Consider the following 25,309-nt stretch of genomic DNA (forward strand, 5'->3'; position numbering starts at 1 on the left):
TCAAAATCATGTTAAATAGGAGTCAGCATACACCTGCCATCATTTAAAGTGCCTCTGATTAACCCCAAATAAAGTTAAGCTGCTCTAGTTGGTCTTTCCTGAAATTTTCTTAGTCGCATCCCACAGCAAAAGCCATGGTCCACAGAGAGCTTCCAAAGCATCAGACGGATCTCATTGTTAAAAGGTATCAGTCAGGAGAACGGTACAAAAGAATTTCCAAGGCATTAGATATACCATGGAACACAGTGAAGACAGTCATCATCAAGTGGAGAAAATATGGCATAACAGCGACATTACCAAGAACTGGACGTCCCTCCAAAATTGATGAAAAGACGAGAAGAAAACTGGTCTGGGAGGCGACCAAGAGGCCTACAACAACAACATTAAAGGAGCTGCAGGAATATCTGGCAAGTACTGGCTGTGTGGTACATGTGACAACAATCTCCAGTATTCTTCATATGTCTGGGTTATGGGGTAGAGTGGCAAGACGAAAGCCTTTTTTACGAAGAAAAACATCCAAGCCAGGCTACATTTTGCAAAAACACATCTGAAGTCTCCCAAAAGCATGTGGGAAAAGGTGTTATGGTCTGATGAAACCAAGGTTGAACTTTTTGGCCATAATTCCAAAAGATCTGTTTGGCGCAAAAACAACACTGCACATCACCAAAAGACCACCATACCCACAGTGAAGCATGGTGGTGGCAGCATCAAGCAAAGGGGCTGTTTTTCTTCATCTGGAACTGGGGCCCTAGTTAAGCTAGAGGGAATTATGAACAGTTCCAAATACCAGTCAATATTGGCACAAAACCTTCATTCTTCTTCTAGAAAGCTGAACATGAAGAGGAACCTCATCTTTCAGCATGACAACGACCCAAAGCATACATCCAAATCAACAAAGGAGAGGCTTCACCAGAAGAAGATTAAAGTTTTGGAATGGCCCAGCCAGAGCCCAGACCTGAATCCGATTGAAAATCTGTGGGGTGATCTGAAGAGGGCTGTGCACAGGAGATGCCCTCACAATCTGACAGATTTGGAGTGTTTTTGCCAAGAAGAGTGGCCAAATCTTGCCAAGTCAAAATGTGCCATGCTGATAGACTCATACGCAAAAAGACTGAGTGCTGTAATAAAATCAAAAGGTGCTTCAACAAAGTATTAGTTTAAGGGTGTGCACACTTATGCAACCATGTTATTTTATTTTTATATTTTTTCTTTCCTCTACCTAAAATATTTCAGTTTGTTTTTCAATTGAGTGGTACAGTTTATAGGTCACATTAAAGGTGGAAAAAGATTTTACAGCACAGAAACCTGACATTTTAACAGGGGTGTGTAGACTTTTTATACCCACTATGTTCAGTATACCTGTTCAGTTACATTAATGTACAGTTTTACATGGAATATATTAAAGGAAAGGTGTCATCATAAAATGATGTCTTGTTTAAATCACATTTTTATGTTTAACATATAGATCCCTTTACTGTATTTACCTACTTATCTATACAAAGAGGTGATACCATTATAGGCAGGATTAGAATGACAGATAAGACAGAATCCAGCATTCACAATAAGTGATTGTCAGAGCTCATCTATTCTTTCCTTGTAGAATGACCTCTGATCAGGTCACAGAGCATGTCTACAAAACTCTCCAATAGCAGTCAATGAGGTTCCCTCCTGACCATTGTGTCTATGGCCCATGGGGCTGCCGCAAAGCAATTTTCTCAATGATTTCTAAATGCTGTTAAGCACAGCTTAGGCAAGATGGCCGCCCCCCATAATCATGCTCAGGAAACAGAATAAATAAATCTGCAAATAGGAAAATCAAAACAGATTAGAAAAAAGGAGATGTGTTACTATCTGCTTTTAACTGGCAAAAAAAAAAACATTTGGTGACTCGTTTCCTTTAACAGCCTCTGGCTCTTGCTACTTAGGTTCACTTTCACAGCCAATGCTACTTTCACACTTGCGGCAGAGGATTCCGGCAGGCAGTTCCGTCGCCGGAACTGCCTGCCGGATCCAGCGATCCAGACGCAAAAGGATGCATTTGTGATCCAGATGCGGATCCGTCTCACAAATGCATTGCAATACCGGATCCGTTTTTCCAGAACACTTGGGGCTCGATCCGGCACTAATGCATTTCAATGCAAATTAATGCCCGATCTGGCATTCCGGCAAGTGTTCAGGATTTTTGGCCGGAGAGAAAACTGCAGCATGCTGCGGTATTTTCTCCGGCCAAAAAATGTAAGAGGGACTGAACTGATGCATCCTGAACGGAATGCTCTCCATTCAGAATGCATTAGGATAAAGCTCAGTTTTTTTCTGGTATTGAGCCCCTAGGACGGAACTCAATACCGGAAAAGAAAAACGCTAGTGTGAAAGTGCCCTAACATGTTTTTTCTCTGTGAAATAAGAACCTAGGGGGCAGCAAGAACATAATGACACAAGAACCTGAGATCCATGATTACTGTAATTGCTAATGGCCACTGTGGTTACAGCGTCAGCGCCTGAGTACAGCGATTGCCACAGCGTGCACTAATTTCTGTGCAGACTTTTTCCATTACATATAGATGAGGTTATCAAAACTCTATCCACATGTACTGTAAATTTTCAGCAAGCCCACCACCTCTGAACACGGCTTATCATTGTGCTTCTATTGCCTTGCTTTCTAAGATGGAACAATTCAACTACAGCAATGAGTAAAAAAAAACTGGAGGCAAAGTGACATCTAGTGGACAGTGCTCTAATTGCGTTTTAGATGAAAAAAATATATTTTATATTCATAGACCCCACAGAAAATTTGTTTTTCTAACATTTCAAAATTTGATTGTAAATTTCATACCTTCACTGTACAGGTTCTTGAGCTGACCACACACCATATACAGTGAAGGAGGAATATTACAGCTGACACAGTGGTCCTGGCCATTTAACCCCTTAGATACTGCAGCATCTAAATTGTTAGACAGAAGAAAGGGTCTCCCCCTGTCACCCCATTGACTTCCATGATGTAATAACAGGATGGCAATGGGTTGTCATGGCAGCCAGATGCCTAATGTAGGCCCACAGGTCTGTACGTCTATTAGGCCCTGCCTCTGGATGCCTGTCACTGTTATCTAGTGTATAATGAAGTATTGTAGTGTATTATATAAGGGGTCAGAGGATCACATGTTCAAGTTCCCTACTTGGACTAGTCCAGGCATGCTCAACCTGCGGCCCTCCAGCTGTTGTAAAACTACAACTCCCACAATGCCCTGCTGTAGGCTGATAGCTGTAGGCTGTTCGGGCATGCTGGGAATTGCAGTTTTGCAACAGCTGGAGGGCCGCAGGTTGAGCATGCCTGGACTAGAAGAAAAGCTCATTAAAGCTTTAGAAAAAAAAAAAAAAAAAAAAAAAAAAACTTCTCATTTTTCTTTTATCTTATCAAGTCCTTTACTATTGAGAAAAATTGCTTTACCCATAATAGTATCATGGTGTCATATAATTTATCCAGCACAGTGAACGTTGTAAAGAAAAATAAATGTAAAAAAAACCCCAAAAAACAAAAACGATTAGCTTTATTTTGTTGGCTTCTCCTCCAAAAAAAAAAGGAATAAAAAAAGTGATCAAAAACTCATATGTACCCCAACCTTGTACCACAAAATGCAAACCCTCCAAATTATGGCTTTCAGAATATGACAACACAAAGACAAATTATGCTATTGCACAAAAGTAGTAATAGATATATTCTGCAATTTTTGTCATTTTGTTTTTTACTTTTTCATGTTTTCAGTTTTTTCCATACACCTCCAAAAATTGATAAAAGCATATTTAATTTAATATATGTACTAGGAAAACCAATGGCTATGTCAATGGAAAGTTAAAAAAGTATAGCAACTTGTATGCAGCGATGCAAAAGCAAAAACTGTTGACACCTCAAAGTATAAAGGGTTTAAAGAGGAGCTGTCATCTCTTGCATTTTCCATGTCATAAAAATTCTGGAGCATCTATTCTTATGACTAACGGCATATTCCTTTATTAGTCCTGCTAGAAGTTATGAATGAATTGCTTACACCCAGCTGCACCTTCATTGCAAACTGCTAGCAATTCATTCCTAACGTCTAGCAGGAATAATAAAGGAAAGGCACATCATACAGTCATGAAAATAGCTGTTCTCTAATTATTACATGGGGGGTGCAAGTAGTTACTAAATAGACAGGGGAGGTTTCAGATCCTATTTAAACAGAAACAAAAATCACAGATACGCCATTTATCAGAGGGAAAGTCCCAGAAAATTGACTCACCTTCACTCCACTCCTGACCTACCGTAGCTGTGGCGGGTGAAAATAAGTCAGAATGTGAAAGTTTGGCCTGTTCTGAATTTGATAAGTGTTGTGTGTGCCACTTTCAGTAATTTGGTAGCACAGACCATTACCTTTACAAAAACAGACAAATGTGAAGATGATCTTCAATTTGTCCCTTGTTGATAAATGAGGGCCTTTATCTCCAGTGTGTCCCTGACCTTTTTGAAGCTGGAGGAGCTACTGTTGGTTCTGGTGATTGTAATGGTTATTAGCTATTCTGCTCATGTGTTGGTACCATGTACATGATCGTTCTCTTTCTCTGGAAAGGACATAGACATCTGCCGTATGGACAATGCAAAACTTCTCCACCGGATACAAGTCTTGGAAAACAAGTTGGAGCTGGGGAAACTGCAGCTGAAAGACCTTGGAGAAAACAACTATCACTCCGTCAAGAGCAAATATTATAAAAGCAAGTTGGCTAAAAGTAGAATTGAAAATGTGCAAATTCCTCCAACTAGTGGGAACCTCATTGTTCATGATGGAGGTGTGTACTGTCAACAGCTGTACGATTGTCCAATATTTATGACCCAGACCTGGGGAAGAATATAACTTTACATGCTTCTTGTCAACTATCTGAATTAACTCCAAATGTTTGTAAAGCAATATTTACTTTTATAAAAATAAAAATGTACAGATTAGTAAAAAATCATATTAATAGGGGTTCTCTGGGATTTACACATTGATGGTCTATCCTCAGGAAAGGTCATAAATATAAAATCGGCAGGGGCCCAAACCCTGGCACCCCCCAGCCATCAGCTGTATGAAGAGACTGCTGCAATCTGTAAGAGTTTAGGCCTCTTCCTAGGCCCTAAGAAGTCACGTTCATTGGTCATATGGCCTAGGCTCAGCCTCTTTCACTTGAATAGGGCTGACCACTTAACAATGTACGGCGCTGTACTTAGTAAGCTGTGAGGAGGCCACATCGCTCACAGAAAAGCTGCGATCTCCTTAAACGGCTGATCAGGGCAGTGCAGTAACTCGGACCACCACGAATCTCATATTGATGACTTATCCTGATGATAAATTATCACTAAGGTAAATCCCAGAGAACCCCTTTAAAGGGACATTAAGCCTAAATCAATGTGCACTAAAAGCTAACTGACCAAATAACTCTAGTATGAACTCAGCCTTACAGGTTGATGTTAGCGCCAAGAAGAAGCGCACTCCTTTTACACCGTCGTCAGCTGATTCCACATAGATGTCTACAGAACCTGTTCTATTAAACGCTTATACAAGTAGAGCCCCCCGAGTGGAGAGGGTGTCAGCAGTAGGTTTGTGTTGACGTCACTGATTATTTTGCCCTTCCTCTGATCCGTCAGAACAAAGACCGCCAAAAATACGCTGAACGGCAAATATATTTTACTTTTGCCACTTATACATGGCAAAAAGGGCTTTAGAACATATAACTGCACCGCTGAACAGCAAATAGGCCCTTATTTTTTTCCACTTATACACGCCACAAAAGGCTTTAGATCATATAACTGCACAGCTGAACGGCAAATATATTTTTTCTTTTTCCACTAATACACGGCAAAAAGGGCTGTAATTTTCGCACTTCACCACACAACGGCTAATAAGCCCCTTTTTCCCACTAATACAAGCCAAAAAATGCTTTAGAACATATAACTGCACCGCACAAGGGCAAATATTTCCTTGTAATAAACCCTGTTAATGCCTGTATCAGACAGCACTTGCACCTAAATAAGAACGGTTTGCTGGAATTACAGAGCTGTATAATGGCAAATTGGATCCCCAGTCAGTGCAGCAAGGTGTAATAGGATTGTTCCTATTACCCAGGCTGTAACCTCCCCGACTGAACCCTGTTCAACATAAAAGCTGTGGAATGATTTCTCCCTATCCTTTCCCTACACCTTGAATAATCTTCTTTTTTTGCATAATAAAGTATTTCCTAACACTGTCCCTAGCGCCTGATAACGTCTCTCCCTGCACTAAATACACTGGAAAATCGCAGAATCCAAGATGGCTGAGGCTATTTATAGGGCTGTGACATCACAGGGCTGGCTGCTGATTGGCTGCATGCATGGCATTATGGGTGATCCCTCGTTCCCAGAGTTCCTTGCTCCATGTTCTCACACATGCAGCAGCCATTTTAGGCTACTTTCACACTAGCGTTCGGGCGGATCCGTTCTGAACGGATCCACTCATAATAATGCAGACGGAGGCTCCGTTCAGAACGGATCCGTCTGCATTATATTAGCAAAAAAAAGCTAAGTGTGAAAATAGCCTGGGACGGATCCGTCCAGACTTTCAATGTAAAGTCAATGGGGGACGGATCCGCTTGAAGATTGAGCCACATTGTGGCATCTTCAAACGGATCCGTCCCCATTGACTTACATTGAAAGTCTGGACGGATCCGCACGGATCCGCACGCCTCCGAACGGCCAGGCGGACACCCGAACGCTGCAAGCAGCGTTCAGCTGTCCGCCTGTCCGTGCGGAGGCGAGCGGAGCGGAGGCTGAACGCCGCCAGACTGATGCAGTCTGAGCGGATCCGCCTCCATTCAGACTGCATCAGGGCTGGACGGCTGCGTTCGGGTCCGCTCGTGAGCCCCTTCAAACGGAGCTCACGAACGGAAACCCGAACGCTAGTGTGAAAGTAGCCTTAGGAAAAAATGTGATTCGTTACCACGAAGCGTGAGAAAATTCGGCTTCGGGGCGAATCTAATTTTTCCTGAAATTCAGGATCGAATTCCACTTCGTCAGCTTTGATTCGCTCATCTCTATTAACGAACATATGATTAACATTTCTCACAGATTGCTCAGCAGTTTTTGAAAGGGGGAAGAAGCAAAGTGGCTACTACCGTGTACAGCCGGCCCCTCAGACGGAGCCATTCACAGTGTATTGTGACATGTCCGATGGAGGAGGGTGGACTGTTATTCAGCGTCGCAGCAATGGAAAAGTTAGTTTTAACAGGTAAAAAGTAAAATCTCTATGGATATGTTGGCTTATTACAGTTGTGTCTTTTATTTAATCCTTATATGTGTATGTATTACGGGGGTCATGTATGATCAGAAATTCGCCTATATTAGGCGTATTTCTGGTGCAGATAGTGGAGCATTTATTAAGGCAATGTCCTCCACTGCAACCATTTTTTTAAGAGGTTTTCCAGGAGTTTTACACTGGTTACCTATCCTCCAATCGGTGGGGGTCCAACACCCAGGACCCCCGCTGATCAACTGTTTGAGATGGCAGTGGTGCTCGCAGTAGTCTGCTTTCCCTAGGCCATGTTCATTGGTCACATGGCCTTGGCACAGCTCAGTCCCATTCTAGCGATACCAAGCGCAGTCACTATACAATGTATGGCACGGTGCTTGGTTTGCTGAGAGAAGGCCAAAGCACTATGGAGAGCACCAGTACCTTCTCAAACAGCTGATCGACGGGGGTCCTGGGTGTTGGACCCCCACAGATCAGATACCGATGACCTATAGGTCATCAGTGTAAAACTCCTGAAAAAAACTTTTAATTGTTTTAGTGGATCTAAAATGAAAGATTAGGCAACTTTGCAAACAGTCAAAATTAAAAGTACCCTATTGTTTTGTGTCTACAGCTTGTATGCAGACCCGTGTGTAACCATGGTTACAGATTGCAAACAAACCCTGTGTAGTCTGATCCTTTGTATAACTATATAACTTTTATAAACTTATAATTAAACTCCCTTTCACATAACCTTTATTTTCCAAATCTCCTAAATGTATTTTAGTAGGTATTAGACAGATGGAAGGGAATGTGACTGCAGGATCAGAGTATACAGATGTCTGAAGTCTGCTACCATAGAAATGCTTAGAGCTGTAGATATAGGCGTGTGCATGGGGTGTGCCGGGTGTGCCTGGGGCACACCCTAATCAAGCCTGCTGGCCAGCGAATACTAATGAAGCACTTCCATTTTGGAAGCGCTCATTAGTACCTGAGGACCAGGAAGCGGTAAACACTATGCTCCAGATTTATCATTATTCTGACAGCTCACTTCACTTTCACATATGGCTAAAGTCAGTTTTAGCCAAGTCAGATTTATGATCGGCCCTTTAAGACTGTAATAAATGTGGTTTGACAGTAGCAGTTTATCCGTCAGTAAGCAGCTTTACAAAAGTCGCACATCTTTATGAAAAAGTCGCACGTTTTTATGAAAAAGTCGCATGTTCTATTAAAAAGTCTCATAAGATAAGCATGGTCCTCACTGGAGTGAAATTGCGACTTTTTTGCGACTTTTTAAATTGTCCCAATAGTAAATCTGTCTAGAGATTCATTTACATAAGAAAACACGCCCACTTTCAGAAAACTGGTGAGCATAGTGCAGAGCAGAAAAAAATTGTGCGCAGTTTTAGCGTTTGGGACTTTTTTTGGGGACTTTTTCACTCCATTATTCTGACCTGAGCTAATGATAAATCTGGCCCTATGTATTTACCGGTTCCTGGTCCTCAGCTGTCGGCTGTGCAGGGCTGCGCACAGCGTGAGGCGCTTTGTGACGTCACGCTGTGCGCGCCAGTTCAGAGCACAGCCGACAGGTAGAGGATCGAGGGCGGCGAGAAACATAGAAACATAAAATGTGTCGGCAGATAAGAACCATTTGGCCCATCTAGTCTGCCCAATATACTAAATACTATGGATAGCCCCTGGCCCTATCTTATATGAAGGATGGCCTTATGCCTATCCCATGCATGCTTAAACTCCTTCACTGTATTTGCAGCTGCCACTTCTGCAGGAAGGCTATTCCATGCATCCACTACTCTCTCAGTAAAGTAATACTTCCTGATATTACTTTTAAACCTTTGCCGCTCTAATTTAAAACTATGTCCTCTTGTAGCAGTTTTTCTTTCACAGCTCTGTACACCGTGTAGTGGCCGTTCTAGGGTACTGCAGCTCAACTTCCATTCGCTTGAATGAATGGCTCTGTCCACTGTATAGTTTCTGCTGAAAACAGCTGATTGGTGGGAGTGCCAGATGTTAGACCCCATATAATCTGATATTAATCACCTATCCTATCAATAGGTCATCCATACCTTAGTCCTGGAAAACTGCTTTAATTAATCTTAGAACACTTTCACAATTCTGTAATTCTGTGAAACATAATTACAGAGTTATCCAGTATTATATGTAGAGATGAGCGAATGTAATATTTTGAAATTCGTTTGCGTTTCGTTTACTGGTAAAAGCAGAATTGCGTTATGGATTCCATTACCACGGACCATAACGCAATTCTATGACAGAATGTATAACGGAATGCCTTTAGAGGCATTCCGTTATTCATTCCGTCAGAATAGAAGTCTATGGGCTACATAATGGATCCGTCCCGTTTCCGTTATGCAGGAGAGGACTCCCCTATGATGATGTTATATGCTATGATAGCCTTTGTCTGGAGCACGCTTATAACCATTGTTTATACCATATTTGCCTCCCACTGATACTTAGGAATTGGAAGGAGTATAAAGAAGGCTTTGGTCTCTTTAAGAACAGAAACGATGAACACTGGTTGGGGAACGATCACATTTATCACCTGTTAAACGGTCGTAAGTGTAATTTTTATTGCATCTTGCCATCATTAATTTTTAGACCTTGGCACAAATGTAAGATTACACAATAGCAAAGGGACCGTTATGACATCCATATTCTTTATGTGATTATTGTCAGCTCCGAAACATTCTCCAAACTAGAGTAAGTGGTGTATAGTGTAAGGCCCCCTTCATGCGGGCGTCACGGGTGATGGCCGGATGCTTTAGGGTGCATTGCGGGAAACCTGCGCGAGTAGGCACACAATTGCAGTAAATTTTGACTGCGATTGTGTTCCGTTGTTCAGGTTTCTCCACACGAGTGCAATGCGTTTTGTACGCCCATGAGAAAAAACTGAATGTGGTACCCAGACCCAAACCCAGACTTCTTAATTGAAGTTCGGGTTTGGGTTTGCTGTTCTGTAGATTTTATTATTTTCCATTATAACATGGTTATAATGGAAAATAATAGCATTCTTTAATACAGAATGCTAAGTATAATGTCAATTGAAGGTTAAAAAATAATAAAAACATAACTCACCTCATCCACTTGATCGCGCAGCCAGCATCGTCTTCTTTCAGGACCTGCAAAAGGACCTTTGATGATGAAATCACGTGGTGAGTGAGTGCGATTACGTCATCAAAGGTACTTTTGCAGTTCCTGAAAGAAGAAGAAATAAGACTATTCCGGCTGCGCGATCAAGTGGATGAGGTGAGTTAATTATTATTTTTTTTTTAACCCCTCAAGGCACATTTTACTAAGCATTCTGTATTAAGAATGCTATTATTTTTCCTTATAACAATGTTATAAGGGAAAATAAAACAGTGAATAGACTTTAATGGGGTCTGGGGTTGCTCATCCCTATCATCTCCTAGCAACGATGCGTGAAAATCGCACCGTATCCGCACTTGCTTGCGGATGCTTGCGATTTTCATGCAGCCCCATTCATTTCTATGGGGCCTGCGTTGCGTGGAAAACACAGAATATAGAACATGCTGTGATTTTTACGCAACGCACAAGTAATGCGTGAAAATCACTGCTCATGTGCACAGCCCCATTGAAGTGAATGGGTCCAGATTCAGTGCGGGTGCACTGCATTTACCTCACGCATTGCACCCGCGCGGAAAACTCGCCCGTGTGAAAGGGGCCTAAGTGGTGTGAAATCAGATTATGTAATTTTTAGCTTTATACTCACTTGCATTCCATCTCTGTGCTCCAACAAACCAGCAGTCAAATGCATTGAGAGGACTCCTGAGCTCACACACATAATGGAGAGGACTCAAATAGAAGTCCTGTCAATGCATTTTACTGCTGGTTTGTGGGAGTACAGCGTGAAAATGCAAGCGAGTATGAAAATAAAAATTACATAATTGGACACAGCACGCTATACACCACGTACTCTAGTTTAGAGAGTGTTTCAGAGCTGACAGATTATTAAGCAGACACAGCCATACACATTTGAATTTCAGACGTTTTCTCATCGGTTTGCTAAAACAATCATTTGTTAATCTATTTCAACCAAAGAACGATCGGGGGGTTAAATGGGTCCATTTAGACTAATGTGTATGGCCACCTTAACTGCACTACCTATGCTAAGAATAATTACAATCAAGCGTTCCTATCATCCACAGCCTTTGACATTACTGTAAAATTTTAGCTCGTTATCTCATTAGAACTGAACTCCTCTTTAAGGGCAGATACAAGATCTTGGGACTAATTGTTCTGCTGTTTCTATCACTGTGCAGGAGAAATATCTCTAAAGATCGATCTCATGGATTGGCATGGGAATACAAGATATGCAATCTATGACAGCTTCCGAATTACCAACGAAGAGGTAAGACGCGACAAGACATTGGCGTTAGGACAGCTGGGCAGCTCCATTGCTACAGTCTAATCAGTGACCGGTCATGGAGCTGCCCTGCATTCCCAATATTAATCTTATTATACTGGATAGAATTGACTTGATTATTCCTTATTAACTGAAATTATCATTATTAAGTTGCATTTTCAGCTAATCACAAAAAGTGTGCATATACTATTCTAAATTAATTAATTATGTCCTTAAAGGGTATGTACACATTTCTTGCTTTTTTTTTCTAGACTCCCCCTTTCCCCAGTGGCCAGACCTGCGATGGCTAGCATACTTATCTGGACTCCGTTCCCGGTTCCAGCTCCATCGCTCCCACTGCTGTGCCACTGGTCTCATAACTACCCACATGAACATCATGTTTGACGTGGGTCACGTGGCTGCCACAGCAAATTACAACTCACGTCGGTGACGTGTCATCCATGTGTCACATGACCCAGTGAAGTGACGGAACCAGAAATTTTTTGGAGGGGTTCTAGCCACGCTCTTTTTGCTAAGCCTTGTGATGCCATGGAAACCACCCCCATCCTCTGTATTTGTCATTAGATGCCCCACAGCTAGGGGCTAATCTCCAGGAGGTCTGAAAGCTTTTTTCAACTCTTCTGTAAGTCTCCCAGATGTTTCGGGAGAGTTGACAAGTATGACTTATAGTCAGACTTATTATTACACGCAGTAGGTCTATGCCTAAGCCCTGTCCTGAATGTCAAGCTGCTTTACAGAATTACATAGAATAGCAATCTCCACATAATTATAAGCTGCCATGTTGTACAGCAGCCACTGTGTTTGGCATGAATGACATTACTTCACGTTTAATACATGCTCCGCACTTTTCTGCAGGACAAGTACAAGCTCTGGTTGGGTTATTACTCTGGCAATGCTGGAGATGCGCTGGATGGAGGAAGTAACTTTGCAGAACAGTGGTCCGCGTCACTCAAAGGAATGCCTTTCAGCGCTGCGGACAATGACAATGATAGATACATCAAGGGAAACTGCGCAAGAGAAAATAAATGTGGCTGGTGGTTTAACAGGTAATTGTAACACATATTGTGGAGGAAATAACCTCGCCACTGGGTTTTCGAGGGGCCTGTTTGCCAGCCTTTTGCCTCAGGATTAAGGCCCATATACTAAAACTTTGAAGGAGAAGGTAGACCGGCCGCACAGCCTAAATCTGTGGAACTGTTTTGGGCAGGAAAGCCATGCTTGCGGTCGGTCAAATGTGACTTCCATGGAATTCGGGAACCCCTGCTCGGATCTGGGTGATTTCTGGATATGTTGTTCGCCCAGATCAGAGCTATCCAGGGATATATAATTTATGGGGATATGTGGGGCTTTGGGGTGTTTTCTGCTTGTGAGTGATTAAGTTAACCCATTGTGTTTGGTAATTGTATCACAGACAGAGCCCATTGTGATTAGCAAGTGTAAAAACTGTCTCAGTCTTCCACAAGGTCCCCAGGAGAGTGTCCCTTGCTGGAAGACCTGCATAAAAGACTGACATATAGCCCCATTAAAGAGTTCCTGTTTTACCCTCAACATAGAGCCTTATCTCATCTCATGTCTGTGGGGAAAAGGCTGCATCTACACTGGGTAATGCTATACTCTGTATACTCCTCTGGTTATAATCCCTGAGCTCTTTTAAGAGCTTGTTCCTGCATCTCTCTCTAAAGGAAGAGAGGTTCACCCACTCGAACCTGGAAGCCTTGTCATAGGTCCAGGGTGGGTAGAAGACGGCGAGATCCCAACCAAGCTGTGGCGGTTTGTGGGATCGGCAGTGCTTACGGTGTCAAGTGGAGTGCTTGGAGCCCTCGGGAAGCAGTAGGAGCATCCATCAACGGAGGTACCCAGTCGGGGTGCCAGGAGATCCGTTACACATATATACGCCTGATATTTCTAAAAGGATTGCAAGGACATTACATAGCATGGAGTTTGTATGTTCTCCCATGTTTGTGTGGGTTTTCTCCGGGTTCTCTGGTTTTCTCTGATCTCCAAAGACATACTGATAGGGAACCTAGACTGTGAGCTCCACTGGAGACCGCAAGTGATTATAATGTCTGTAAAGCAGTGAAGAGTATGTTGGGGGTATTTAAGCAACAAGAGAAAATGCTTATAAGAGATCTCAGCAAATGAGAAGATAGTCATGAATCAGGATTGTTTTCTCTAATATTATGTTAAATGGGGATTCCAGGAATAATCAGTTATCACCTGAGGCCCTTCAACGATCACCAACAGGGTACTCTGTCACAGCCACATAGCCACAGTCAGGAGGAATTGGATAGAGCAGCGCTCACATGTAAGACCGTGAACCTGGGAGGGACCCCCAGGATAAAGCGAAGTCACAGACGAGGAAAGCGACAAACACACAGCTTTGTGCAAAAACAGAAACTTTACAGACCTATTGTGATGACGTGCACAGCAGAGCCTGCAAGTCAATACTGTGCCGCAGAACAATTCTGTAAAGCCTGCCAAGTATGCAAGTCCTAACTAACTAAATAACTAATTGCAGGCCTAGGGTTAGTCTTTGATGCTTCAGACACCACTAATATACTGCGATGAATAAACATATTTACTGACCTGTGTCCGTTCTGTGTCAGAGAATGCCTCTTAACTGAGATGGCTACCAGTCCCTTATCGTACACGCGGCCTTGCTCGGTAGATAGACTTCTGTTCAAACACTGTAGCAGTCCTCCTGAAACGATCCCTAAGGGCCGGATCTAGGTGAGGGACAATCACTCCAGGGCACTCGGCAACCAAGATGGAACCTGATTCAGTCTCACACAAAAAATCCTTCCAGCATGTCAGCTCTCTCTCTTTCACACTTCCTGGTTCTTCTTCTAGCAGCAGCATGAGTCATCCTCTACATATTTAAATCCAGCAGTCACTTAGCTGTAACAGAGAACCAGCGGCCTCCTGTGGCCAAAATGCAAAATTACAATCTTAAAGTTTAACTATGCACCAGCATTATACAGGAAGAGCTGTTCCACAATCTCACATGTCACCCCACTATAGGTTGTTGTGAACGGCAACCACCCCCCCCCCCCCCCCTCCTGTGCATAGTGCTGGGGAGGCACACCAGCATTGGGCCTCGCTGACCTTCTCAGAGTGAGGGGCTCAGAAGTACTGGGGACATCAGGCATATCTGTCAGGGGAGGAGCTACTACTTGTTCAGCCCTCTCTCTGGGTCTCCACGCACATTGGTTCGTCAAAATTACAACATCTCAGCATATTAAGGTGCAAGTTTCGTGAGGGTCCCCCAGTCCCTACTAGCTCTACCTCAAACTGGAATGGCAGGGTCTACCCTCCTTTTCACCATGTATGGGACTGCTTCTTTCCAGACGGCCGTTTGGCTTTGACCATCACCCGATCACCTGGGGCGTACCGATCCCTCTGCACTGGTCTCGGGTTGGGGTGTACCACTTGCCCCAGGCGTCCCCCACAACCTTGTGTATAGTTCTCAGCCGGCAGCAGTGCTCTTGCACCCAGGCGGTGGTACTTCTCGGTGGTGGCTCCATCGGGTCGGGCATATGGATGTCTTCAGTCTCCCGTCTGGCTCTCCCAAACATGAGCATATGTGGAGAGTATCCGGTGGTACTGTGTACCCTGTTGTTATAGGCCCACATTAGTTCAGGTAGGTATTAGGGCCACCGAGCCTTTTGGCTATCCTCCAGAGTCCGCAGCATCTGGAGCAAGGTGCGGTTAAAGCGTTCGCACACCCCGTTTCCTTGGGGGTGATACAAGGTGGTGCGGGAGCGTTCATTCCCATACAGCTGGTACAATTCATTTATTAGAGTACCCTTAAAACATGCCCCCTGGTCCAAATGTATTCTCTGTGGACACCCGAACACCTGTATAAAGTGTTTTCAGACCGCTTCACCGGCCGACTCTGCTGTCTGGTTTCTGGTGGGTACAGCCACTGCATACTTTGTGAAGTTATCTGTCATGACTAGACAGTACGAGTGTCCCGGGGTAGCGTATCCAATCTGCACATAATTAATCATTAGAAGCTGCAGGGGCGCTGAGGTCCGGATGGCCTGGAAAGGAGCCCGCTGTTCGGTACTCTTACTCAGCCTGCAGGGTCGACACTTAAGATATGTCTCGGCCACCATGTCGGCCAGATCTGGACAGTATACCAGCGTTGGAGCCACTTGAACGTTTGTCGCTCTCAAAATGGGCTCCCGTTTCATGGGCTTCCCTGGCGGCTTCAGGTTCCAATGACATGAGGATGACAATCTGTTGTCGGTACTGCAGCTCCAACTAAGTATATGGTACGCCACAGGAGGCCCTGTGCAATGGTCAAATTATGCCACTGCCTCAACAACTTTTGGCCTTCTGGGGTCAGTCGGGCTCGCTCTTCTGGTCGTGGCCAGATCTTAGCCTGAACCCATTCCTTTACTTTCCACAAGTCTGGGCAGCTATTCTGGGTTTCAATCAGCCAATGTCTTTCCCAGCACTAGGGACATCCTGGACGCCACCCCACTTGAATGTGCCACGTCCTAGAACACGGGTAATCGACCAAGGTCAGGCGTTTCAGTATCCTCCAGCTCCTCGTCGGTACTCTGAGCCGACAACCCTACAGGGACTCGGGAGAGTGTGTCGGCATTGCTGTTCTCCCTACCTGACCGAAACTTGATGCAGTATTGGTACTTAAAAAGGCGAGCCAACCATCTCTGCTCAAGCGCACCGAGTTTGGCATTCTCCAGATGTGCTAACGGGTTGTTGTCCATCATCACGGTCACCTCTGCACCTTTCAGGTACTCACTGAACCTTTCGGTCATGGCCCACACCAGCGCCAGTAGTTCCAATTTAAAGGAGCTGTAATTGTCAGGGTTGCGTTCCGATTCCCTCAGAGACCGGCTGCCATAGGCAATGACTCTCACATCCATCTGGGACTCGGGATAACACAGCCCCCAGACCATGTAGACTTCCGTCAGTGTACAACAGGAATGGGGTGTCGAACCGTGCATAAGCTAGAATCGGGACACTGATCAGGGCCTCCTTCACTGCTTCAAAGGCCTCTTGTCTGGATCCCCACTCATCTTAATACTAATGATTGGGGGATCTCTTTCACATGTTCCATATAACACTAACAAAATAGAATTTTTAGATCTTGAGATTTTTATTCAGGACAATAAAATCAAAACACGTACCTTATTCAAAAAAGTTGACAGCAACAGTTATTTGGACTTCAAAAGCACACACTACAGAAAATGTAAATCCAACATCTCTTTTAGTCAATTCAAACGAATTAGATGAAATTGCACTCTGGACAATGACTTCACCCAACAATGTGACATCCTCGCTTCCAGGTTTAGTCAAAAGGGATATCCTGAGAATAACATTTCGGGTGCTAGAACAAAAGCTGCCAACTGTTACTGTCAACCCAATCTGAATGCCTTTTTCCAGCACAGAAACAAGAAAGGAGCACCAATAGCAACACGTATAGCTGTAATTTCATCACAATCTACAATCAGAACCATAATCAAAGGCTCGATCAGGACCTCCAGTCCATTCAGTCGTGATCCAGCCCCCACCGGCAGCATCAATATTCGTTCTTGTCGAGGTGGGATCTTCACCGGGGTCCTCCATGGCACCTTCACGCCTCCAATGGGCCGACCGGACATGTTACGCTTTTGCAGACTACAGCTCCTCACCATCTGTTGTAAAACCTTCTGGGTCGGCCGGTGTGTGGTGGCCCGTTGGCAATACTTCGGCCCTTCTTTGGCATAGACGTGATGGTCTAGGTCCCTCAGTACATTCACACCTAGGGTCACGTCCCTTACTTTCCGGGACGGATGGTCCAGCAGCACAATCCCTTTCCTGCCGACTACTCCAAATTGTAAGAACGTGAACGGGGGAGAGACCCCCAGGAAACAGCGAAGTGACAGACGAGGAAAGTGACAACACACAGCTTTGTGCAAAAACAGAAACTTTACTAAAACAGTAATATAAACACAACAATGTGAAGGTGCACCAAAGATCTTATACCCCGGTCCCACAGACACGGTCCCGGTCCCTCAACTGCGTCCCTAATCACTCCAGGACACTCAGCAACCAAGATGGAACCAGATTCAGTCTCACACAAAAAATCCTTCCAGCATGTCAGCTCTCTCTCTTTCACACTTCCTGGTTCTTCTTCTAGCAGCAGCAGCATGAGTCATCCTCTACTTTGCATACCTAAATCCACTTGTCACTTAGCTGTAACAGAGAACCAGCGGCCTCCTGTGGCCAAAATGCAAAATGACAATCTCAAAGTTTAACTATGCACCAGCATTATACAGGAAGAGCTCTTCCACAATCTCGCACACGTATGCACGTTGCCAATTTATTCAAATTCTATAGCATTGATGAAGACAGTTAAGGACAGCAACTGTGAATACAACACTGAACATGTGTGATCAGGCTTCATTCAACTCCTTCTGGTTATGTTCTAGCAGCTGGTGTTCAGTACAATGCCCAGTGGTTAGAGCCCACCAAGTTATCACTCTCTTTTAATGGGTTTCTGTGGTTTAGAAAATCCCCAAATCTCTAGGAGAGATTTCTTAAAGTGGGGTTTCCCTACTCAGGACTCTTTCCAGAGCGCCAGCCGATGCATAGCTACAGCATCAGTTTCTCTGGAGGACTCAAACAGCCCATTCATTTCAACATAAGACTGGTACATTTTCCCTGTGGTAGCGCTTTAAGGGAACTGAATACTTGTTGCCAGGTTGCCACACAGAATATAGCTGATCCATGGGACGAGCAGCAACATTCCAGACATCAAGTTTTCATACTGAGGACCATGTCAGAATTTTTATACAAAAGAACAGTATTGTACAGACTTTTCTGTTGCTGGTACAGTAAAGCCATACTAATTGAAACCAAAGAGGTCATAAATGTGAATACCTACTCCAAGTTGAGAAAAAAGTAGTCTGACAAAGCCTTTCCTGAGGGTTCTTACTGGTACAAAAAGTTACCTAAAAATACTGGGGACCAGTAACTATATTCCTGATTTACGGTAGTTTCTGGGTCTGGAAATAAAAGCCAACAGCAAGTAACACCTGTGCCTTATAGAGGCATGAAGGTCCACCCAACATTTATTGCTCACCTAAAGATTAGTGATGAATGGCAGGGGTCATATTCGAATTTGCGATATTTTGCAAATATTTTTTGTTATATTCCATGATTTTTTTACTCGAAAAATCGACAAGGTAATGATCGTGTAATATGCAAATTTTTTATCGCAAATTTTTAAATTGCCAAGCAAAAACAGGATTCCTCCCTGCTTCTTGCTTGTGGGCCAATGAGTCATAGCATATATTGCTATATATTCTTGTTTTAGAATATTACGAATATTCAAAAAAATGAATATATTCGATATAGTGCTATATATTAGTTTTTTAGAATATTCATGATTTTTCCCATTTAAAGTCACGATTCCTCCCTGCTTCTTGTTTGTGGGTCAATAAGTCATTGGCCCACAAGCAAGAAGCAGGGAGGAATCATGTTTTTACTCTGCCATTGAAAAATTCGCATTTCAAAAATTCGCAATAAAAAAATCGCAAATATTCGAAATTACGAATATATATGACTATATTCTAAATATTCGCGAATTTTTCGAAGTACCTATATTCGCAATAAAAATTAGTAATTCGAATATTCGGGATCAACACTACTAAAGATAACAGCCCCATAATTAGCAAAAGGAACAGACAGACAAAGAAAATTGTAAGCAAAATGGGTTCCCTAATGAATATTTTTAATGGGAAACTCTGAATCTTCCTTTAGCAACTTGCTTAATTTTTTTTTTATAGTATTTTTGAAGTACATCTATTTACATTGCACTTAGAGGTTTTCTGAGATTTTTTTAACTGATGACCTATCCTCTGGATGGGTCATCAGTGTCTGATTGGAGGGGGGCCGACATGCAGGACCCCCGACAATCTCCTGTTTGAGAAGGCAGCGGTGCTCAGCTCCCCAAGCACAGCACCGTACAGTGTATAGTGGCTGTGCTTGCTTTTCCTCGCAGTCCCATTCACTTCAATGGGGCTGAGCTGCACTTAGGCCATGAGCCCGATGAACGTCATATCACATTGCCTAGGCAAAACAGAGAAGATGCGGTATTGAGTTCATATCCTGTATATTTGTCCATATGCTGCAAACTACACAATCATATCTCTAGGCCAGAGCCAAACAGGCCTCCAAAACTGATGTGACAAGATTGCTATAGTAAATAGATATCTACCTAAAGCAAAAGTCACATGTATACTATATCTTGTTATAGGATGCTTTTTTTTTTACCGTGCGGGGAATTTATTATGAGTGTTGTGTCATACGGAAGTCTTAAACTGAATTTAGTCGGAGTGAAATAAGCCAAATTTATTAAGAGGGCATGCCTCTTAGTGAGCTTGGAGTAAATTTGCATTAGAATTTGCACCTTTTATTAAAAATGATAATTCTGTCAGAAACTCCCTTCCTGATTAACCCGCCCACTTAGTAAGAGAGAAATTCTGCAAAGTTTCACGCAAATATGGCATGCATCAAAACTGGCGATCTTGTTTTACACTGAAATACTGAGGCCATTACCTTGATAATTTCCCCCATTGTTTTATCAATGATTGATATTATAAACATATTATCACATTGTTGAAAATGAACTATAAAATTTCTTACTTTTCCTTGTCTTTACAGGTGTCATGCAGCAAATTTAAATGGCTTGTATTATAAAAATGGCAATTATACAGGACAATACGACAACGGCATTGTATGGTCCACCTGGCACGGGCTATGGTACTCCCTAAAATTCACTACAATGAAGATCAGGCGTCCGTCATTTCTCAATGTTGGGAGCGGGGACGGAATGAATGTGTAAATTTCTCCATGACATTTAACAGAATGTATGAAAAGGAGCTGGGCAAGACTTTGCAAGTGCCTCCATGATATATTTTATATGTAAATCAATCTAAAAAAAATCAAAGTGATCAAAGTTTAAAAAATAGCATTAGCTGATATAGCCAACTTCCTAGCAGCTAGATGTCTATAGTGCTTTAAAGTGTTGTATGAGATTAGGACTGCTTCTCCCAGAAATGGTGCCACGTATGATGGGTTGTTACCTAGTATGGCAGTGGGGCTGAGCTGCAATACCAGGCACAACCTGTGGACAAGAGTGGTGCTGTTTCTGAAAAAAAAAAAAAAAAAAAGGCCTTTTGTCTTAATCACATACAACCTCTTTGAAAGATGACTTCTAGTTTCCAGTCTCAGGAACTACTTCCACTCATATCATGAGATGCTCTTAGATGATCCAGCAGCCTCCATATTGCTCATTGACGTCTCAGATATACTAGAGCCACTGCTATCATAACCCATGTACTCACGTCTAGTAAGACATTGGACAAGATCTACATCGACATCATGGTCATTGATTAAGGTTATATTTTTAGTTGTCATCTGTTATGGAATACTAGAAGCTCAAAATGGAAGAATTTATTAAGTGAGGCCTTTCGTATACCAGTCTTAATAAACATGTGCTGGAGTAAGACGCAGCAAATTTATTAAAAGGTGCAGACCACTTGAAGTGTAACTATCATGTTTTTATTTTTATTTGCTAGTTTATTAGAGCTAGGCATGTATACCTGAGTTAGTCTGTCAACGATTGTCAAAAGATCTGCAATTACCTTATAATAACAGCTTTCATCAATGTCCCCTGTCCCTTTCCGCTGGTCCCTTAAAAGACTTCCTTTTAGTATAAACAGAAGACGTGGGAGCAGTGCATTAGGCTTCAGAGTGAGGAGGCGTGTCTCTCTGCAATCCAATCTGATTGGCTGGCAGGAAGCTGCTGCCTACAGCAAGTGTGTATCTGAAGCGAGAAAGGCAGTTTTGGCCTCAGAGAACTGGCAGAGGAGCCATCTTGAGAAGATCCTCAAATTGTAGAGGTTAAAACAGCTGTAACTAAGGGAAAAACTCAAGGGAAATAGTGTTATGTGAAGAAACTAAAGACTGCTTTATGCATAATGTTGCAGCAGCAGTAACATATACTAAAATTGTCTGAAACATGACAGTTACACCTTAAAGAAATTGACTCATCTTCTGGCAGTCTGTGCATTAGAAAGTTAAATTCATAACAGCTATGAGCTGGACTATAATTACACCCCATCATTTACCACTGGTATAAATTCTACAAGACTACAGAGAACTAATAGCCCAGCCAGCCAACCACTTGTCTTTCCCGCCTAACCAAATATAACGACAGAGGCAAGTTATTTTTTTGCTGGAGTGAGGGTCGGTCACAGCTTTATTTATCTTTAACTTGTTCTTCACAAAAACCACCAAACTTTATCAAATGCCAACAACCACTTCCAGTAGTGTGAGAAGCGATATGCCCCACTGAAACCACAGTGGGCAAGTCCGCCTTCTCCTCCGCTCTTAGTATTTTATTTCAACCGACCTCCACGGAGGAGCCCGTGTACCTCTACATGGTGCTCCGACCCCCACCCAACAGAAACATGCCCTGTTCTACAGCGTCTTGAAGGCCAGAAAGAAAAATATCTAGGCCAATCTCATTCAGGTGCATCCCATCAGGTCGCATAAGGCGCTGGTTGTCCCCTTAAAGCTGGTGATGACGGACCACCACACCCCCATGGGAACGAACAAAATGAGAGGTCATAGCATTAACAGTACGTCTGCCTCTCTCAATAGCCCCCGCGTCCCTGGTGCCCTGCCTAGTAACTCTGGAGACCATCTCTGACCAAACCAAAATAATTTCCGGAAAAAAGGTAGGAATTCTCTCCAAATCAGCTCTAATGAGATTGATGAGCTCGGCAACTTTGAGCATGCAGAGGTCATTCTCCCCAGCATGAATAACTAAGATGACTAGGTATTGCACCACCTTGCTGAGATTAACAGCCTCCGGAAGTACTTGTGACCACCAAAAAGGCTGCGAATGCCACACCACATGACCTCCACATTCAGGAAAACGAAGGCTTCGGCCACCCGACCTGAACTCCGCTCTTTGCCCGGCCCATTGAATGTAAGAATGCCCCAGAAAACAAACCGTAGGGCGAGGAGAATCTGAAAAGGAAAATAACTATCATAGCTCAGGACGAACATAAGACGCAAAGCATGCCGATTTCCACCTACCAATGCGCTGTACTTCCAAATCCGGTAAACCAGCCCTAGCAGCCTCCAGGCATCTCTATAAATACAAACTGAAAAGAATGGCGTGGTATTAAATTTCAGTTTGTATTTATAGAGATGCCTGGAGGTGTATAAACTCCAATTTAAATGTGCCTGTTTTCCATCTACAGGCTACATTTAGATGCACCTGTGAGCCCTGGGCCTTATCAGCCAGTCTTGAGTGGGACTCGCAGACTCCTCCCTCCTCCCATTGCAAGCATGGTTACATGCTCGAGGTAACTGGTGAGTTGGCCTCATGCTCTTGTAATTTGCCCACTGGGTCCTGGTAATGCCCATATGGCACAGGTAGGTGAGTGTTAGGTCCCCGAGCTACTTGAGAAACCTTGGCGCGGTGCTCGGGCTCAGACATGTCGGCTAATCTCTCAATTTTAAAATCAGTTTGAGGGTTTAGTAAGACCGCAGAGTGCACCTGTCTATGCTATTATTTTGTTATATTGCCCTATAACATATCCTAATACTGAGAATGCTTGTAACCAATTACCCATGGTGTGAGCCACCTTGGTCCTGCAATCAATAAAATCTATCGGAGTTGGGCCTACTCTCTTTATCAACAGTGTGCTGGTCGACGGTAACCAAGGACCAAATGGTTGTTCCAATTTTTATTTTTGGTCTCCATGTCCAAATGGGCTCCCGGGGGGGGGGAGAGACAACAAAATAGGGATTCTTTGTGATCGCTGGCCCTAGGCGACGGGACACCTGGGGCAGTGGGCACATGAGAACCTCCCGGGTCCATCTGAGATAGCAAAGCCTTAAAGACAGAAACTAACTGCTGACCCATAGAAGCCGAACTCCAGGCCCCAGTGAAATTAAACTCGCCACCAGACAAAGTTGACGGAGGCTCCACAGGAACAACCGGAGGATCTGGCTCCTGGACCGCGCGGACCCAACTGGCCCTGCGGGATGACCTTCTGGCTGAGTGCGTAGTTACCCGCCTCTGGCGTGAATAGGACCTGCCAGAGCTAGCGCTGCAGGAACTGACATCCGAAGAAGAAAGCGACCACCAAGCGAGGACCTGGAGCGGACATCTCTGCGGTTCCGCCGAGAGGATCGTGAGCGGTGACGGGAACAGCTATAATGATGACTTCCCGACCTGCGCCTGGCGTGGCGGTCAGAGCAACACCCAGGGGCGGTGGAGGGAGAGCGTCTGCGTGGGGTGGCAGAAAGGCCTGGATGTACAGGAAGAATGGGAACAGCAGGGGTGTCAGGCTGCTGAGACACTGGAACCCTGAGAAGGGTTACATCATTGGCTTGCACTGGGGCAGAAGGGGCTGTCACTGACACATTGGTGGGCAGTGTGTAATCCCCAGCAGCCTGCTCAACAGCAGCTTAGCTGGCCACAAGCTCCTCAGGAGAGGAGGAGACTATGGGATTATTTTCCATAGTTTGTGAGGGGGCAGTGGTATACCGAGAGGCTGTGCTGGGGACTGCAGAGCACGCTAGAGCGGGAGCACACGAGGCAGGAGCAGGGGGGTGAGGCCACAGAACACGCTGCCAGAAGGACAGCAGAGGTCCCGGCAAGTGCGCTGGATACTGCACACCCCCACTTACCCGAACGGGAAAAGTTATTGAGGGAGAGGGGGGCAGCGGGTAAACAATGGGCGAGCTGTTTCCTGCCGAGTGCGCTGAAGCGGGAGCGAACGAGGCAGGACCGGGGGGCTGGGCCACAGCAGGCGCTGCCGGAAGGACAACAGAGGTCCAGTCAGGCGCACTGGAAACAGCACCCCCCCACTTGGCAGTGCTGGGTAACTACCTAAGGGAGGAGTAAGACGGAGCGTGGCTGGGGCTTAGGCGACATGGAGGGCGGGTGCGCCGTGCGGTCCGCCTGCCCCCAACCAAGGAAGATGCTGGCGGAGCAGGAGGGGGCTCCTGCAAGCCAGCCAACAAGCAGGATAAGAATCCCGGTCCCTCAGCTTGGAGCTTGGCAGAGATGGCTGCCAAAACTGCTTTCTCGTCGGCCATACCTGCAGAGGAAAACATTCCTGGTAAAGGTGACAGTGAAAAAGGGACCAAGAAGGGGTAAGCCCTCCTATTTATTAACTCTGGGGAGGGACAGGAGGGAACCATCTAAGGCTACTTTCACACTTGCGGCAGGACGGATCCGGCAGGCTGGTCTCCCTGTCGGATCCGTCCTTCCGCTGTTTCGCCGGACCGCCGCTCTGTCCCCATTGACTATAATGGGGACGGGGGCGGCGCTCCGGCACAGTACGGCAGTGCACAGCGAAAGGCCACCGGACTAAAAGTCCTGCATGTCCGACTTTTTAGTCCGGCGGTCTCTGACCGCGAACTGCCGTACTGCGCCGGAGCGCCACCCCCGTCCCCATTATAGTCAATGGGGACGGAGCAACGGTCCAGCGATACGGCGAAACAGCGGAAGGCCGGATCCGTCAGGGAGACCAGCCTGCCGGATCCGTCCTGTGAAAGTAGCCTTAACTGCACCAGAAGG

At 44.5% G+C, this 25,309-nt stretch overlaps 1 protein-coding gene across 2 annotated transcripts in view; it reads left to right on the top strand.

The window, feature by feature from the left end:
* LOC122931927 (fibrinogen-like protein 1) overlaps positions 1-20,888 on the top strand; it is a 37,556-nt gene extending 16,668 nt beyond the window's left edge. For both annotated transcript variants that reach the window (XM_044286012.1, XM_044286013.1), the window contains exons 3-8: positions 4,599-4,815; positions 7,106-7,265; positions 9,759-9,856; positions 11,582-11,670; positions 12,541-12,731; positions 20,365-20,888. In XM_044286012.1, the coding sequence (XP_044141947.1) occupies positions 4,599-4,815; positions 7,106-7,265; positions 9,759-9,856; positions 11,582-11,670; positions 12,541-12,731; positions 20,365-20,545 (936 nt within the window). In that variant the 3' untranslated portion in view covers positions 20,546-20,888. The remainder of the gene's footprint in view (positions 1-4,598; positions 4,816-7,105; positions 7,266-9,758; positions 9,857-11,581; positions 11,671-12,540; positions 12,732-20,364) is intronic.
* The last annotated feature ends 4,421 nt before the right edge of the window (positions 20,889-25,309 follow it).

Source organism: Bufo gargarizans, chromosome 3 (assembly GCF_014858855.1).
Source record: "Bufo gargarizans isolate SCDJY-AF-19 chromosome 3, ASM1485885v1, whole genome shotgun sequence".
NCBI classification, from domain to species: Eukaryota; Metazoa; Chordata; class Amphibia; order Anura; family Bufonidae; genus Bufo; species Bufo gargarizans.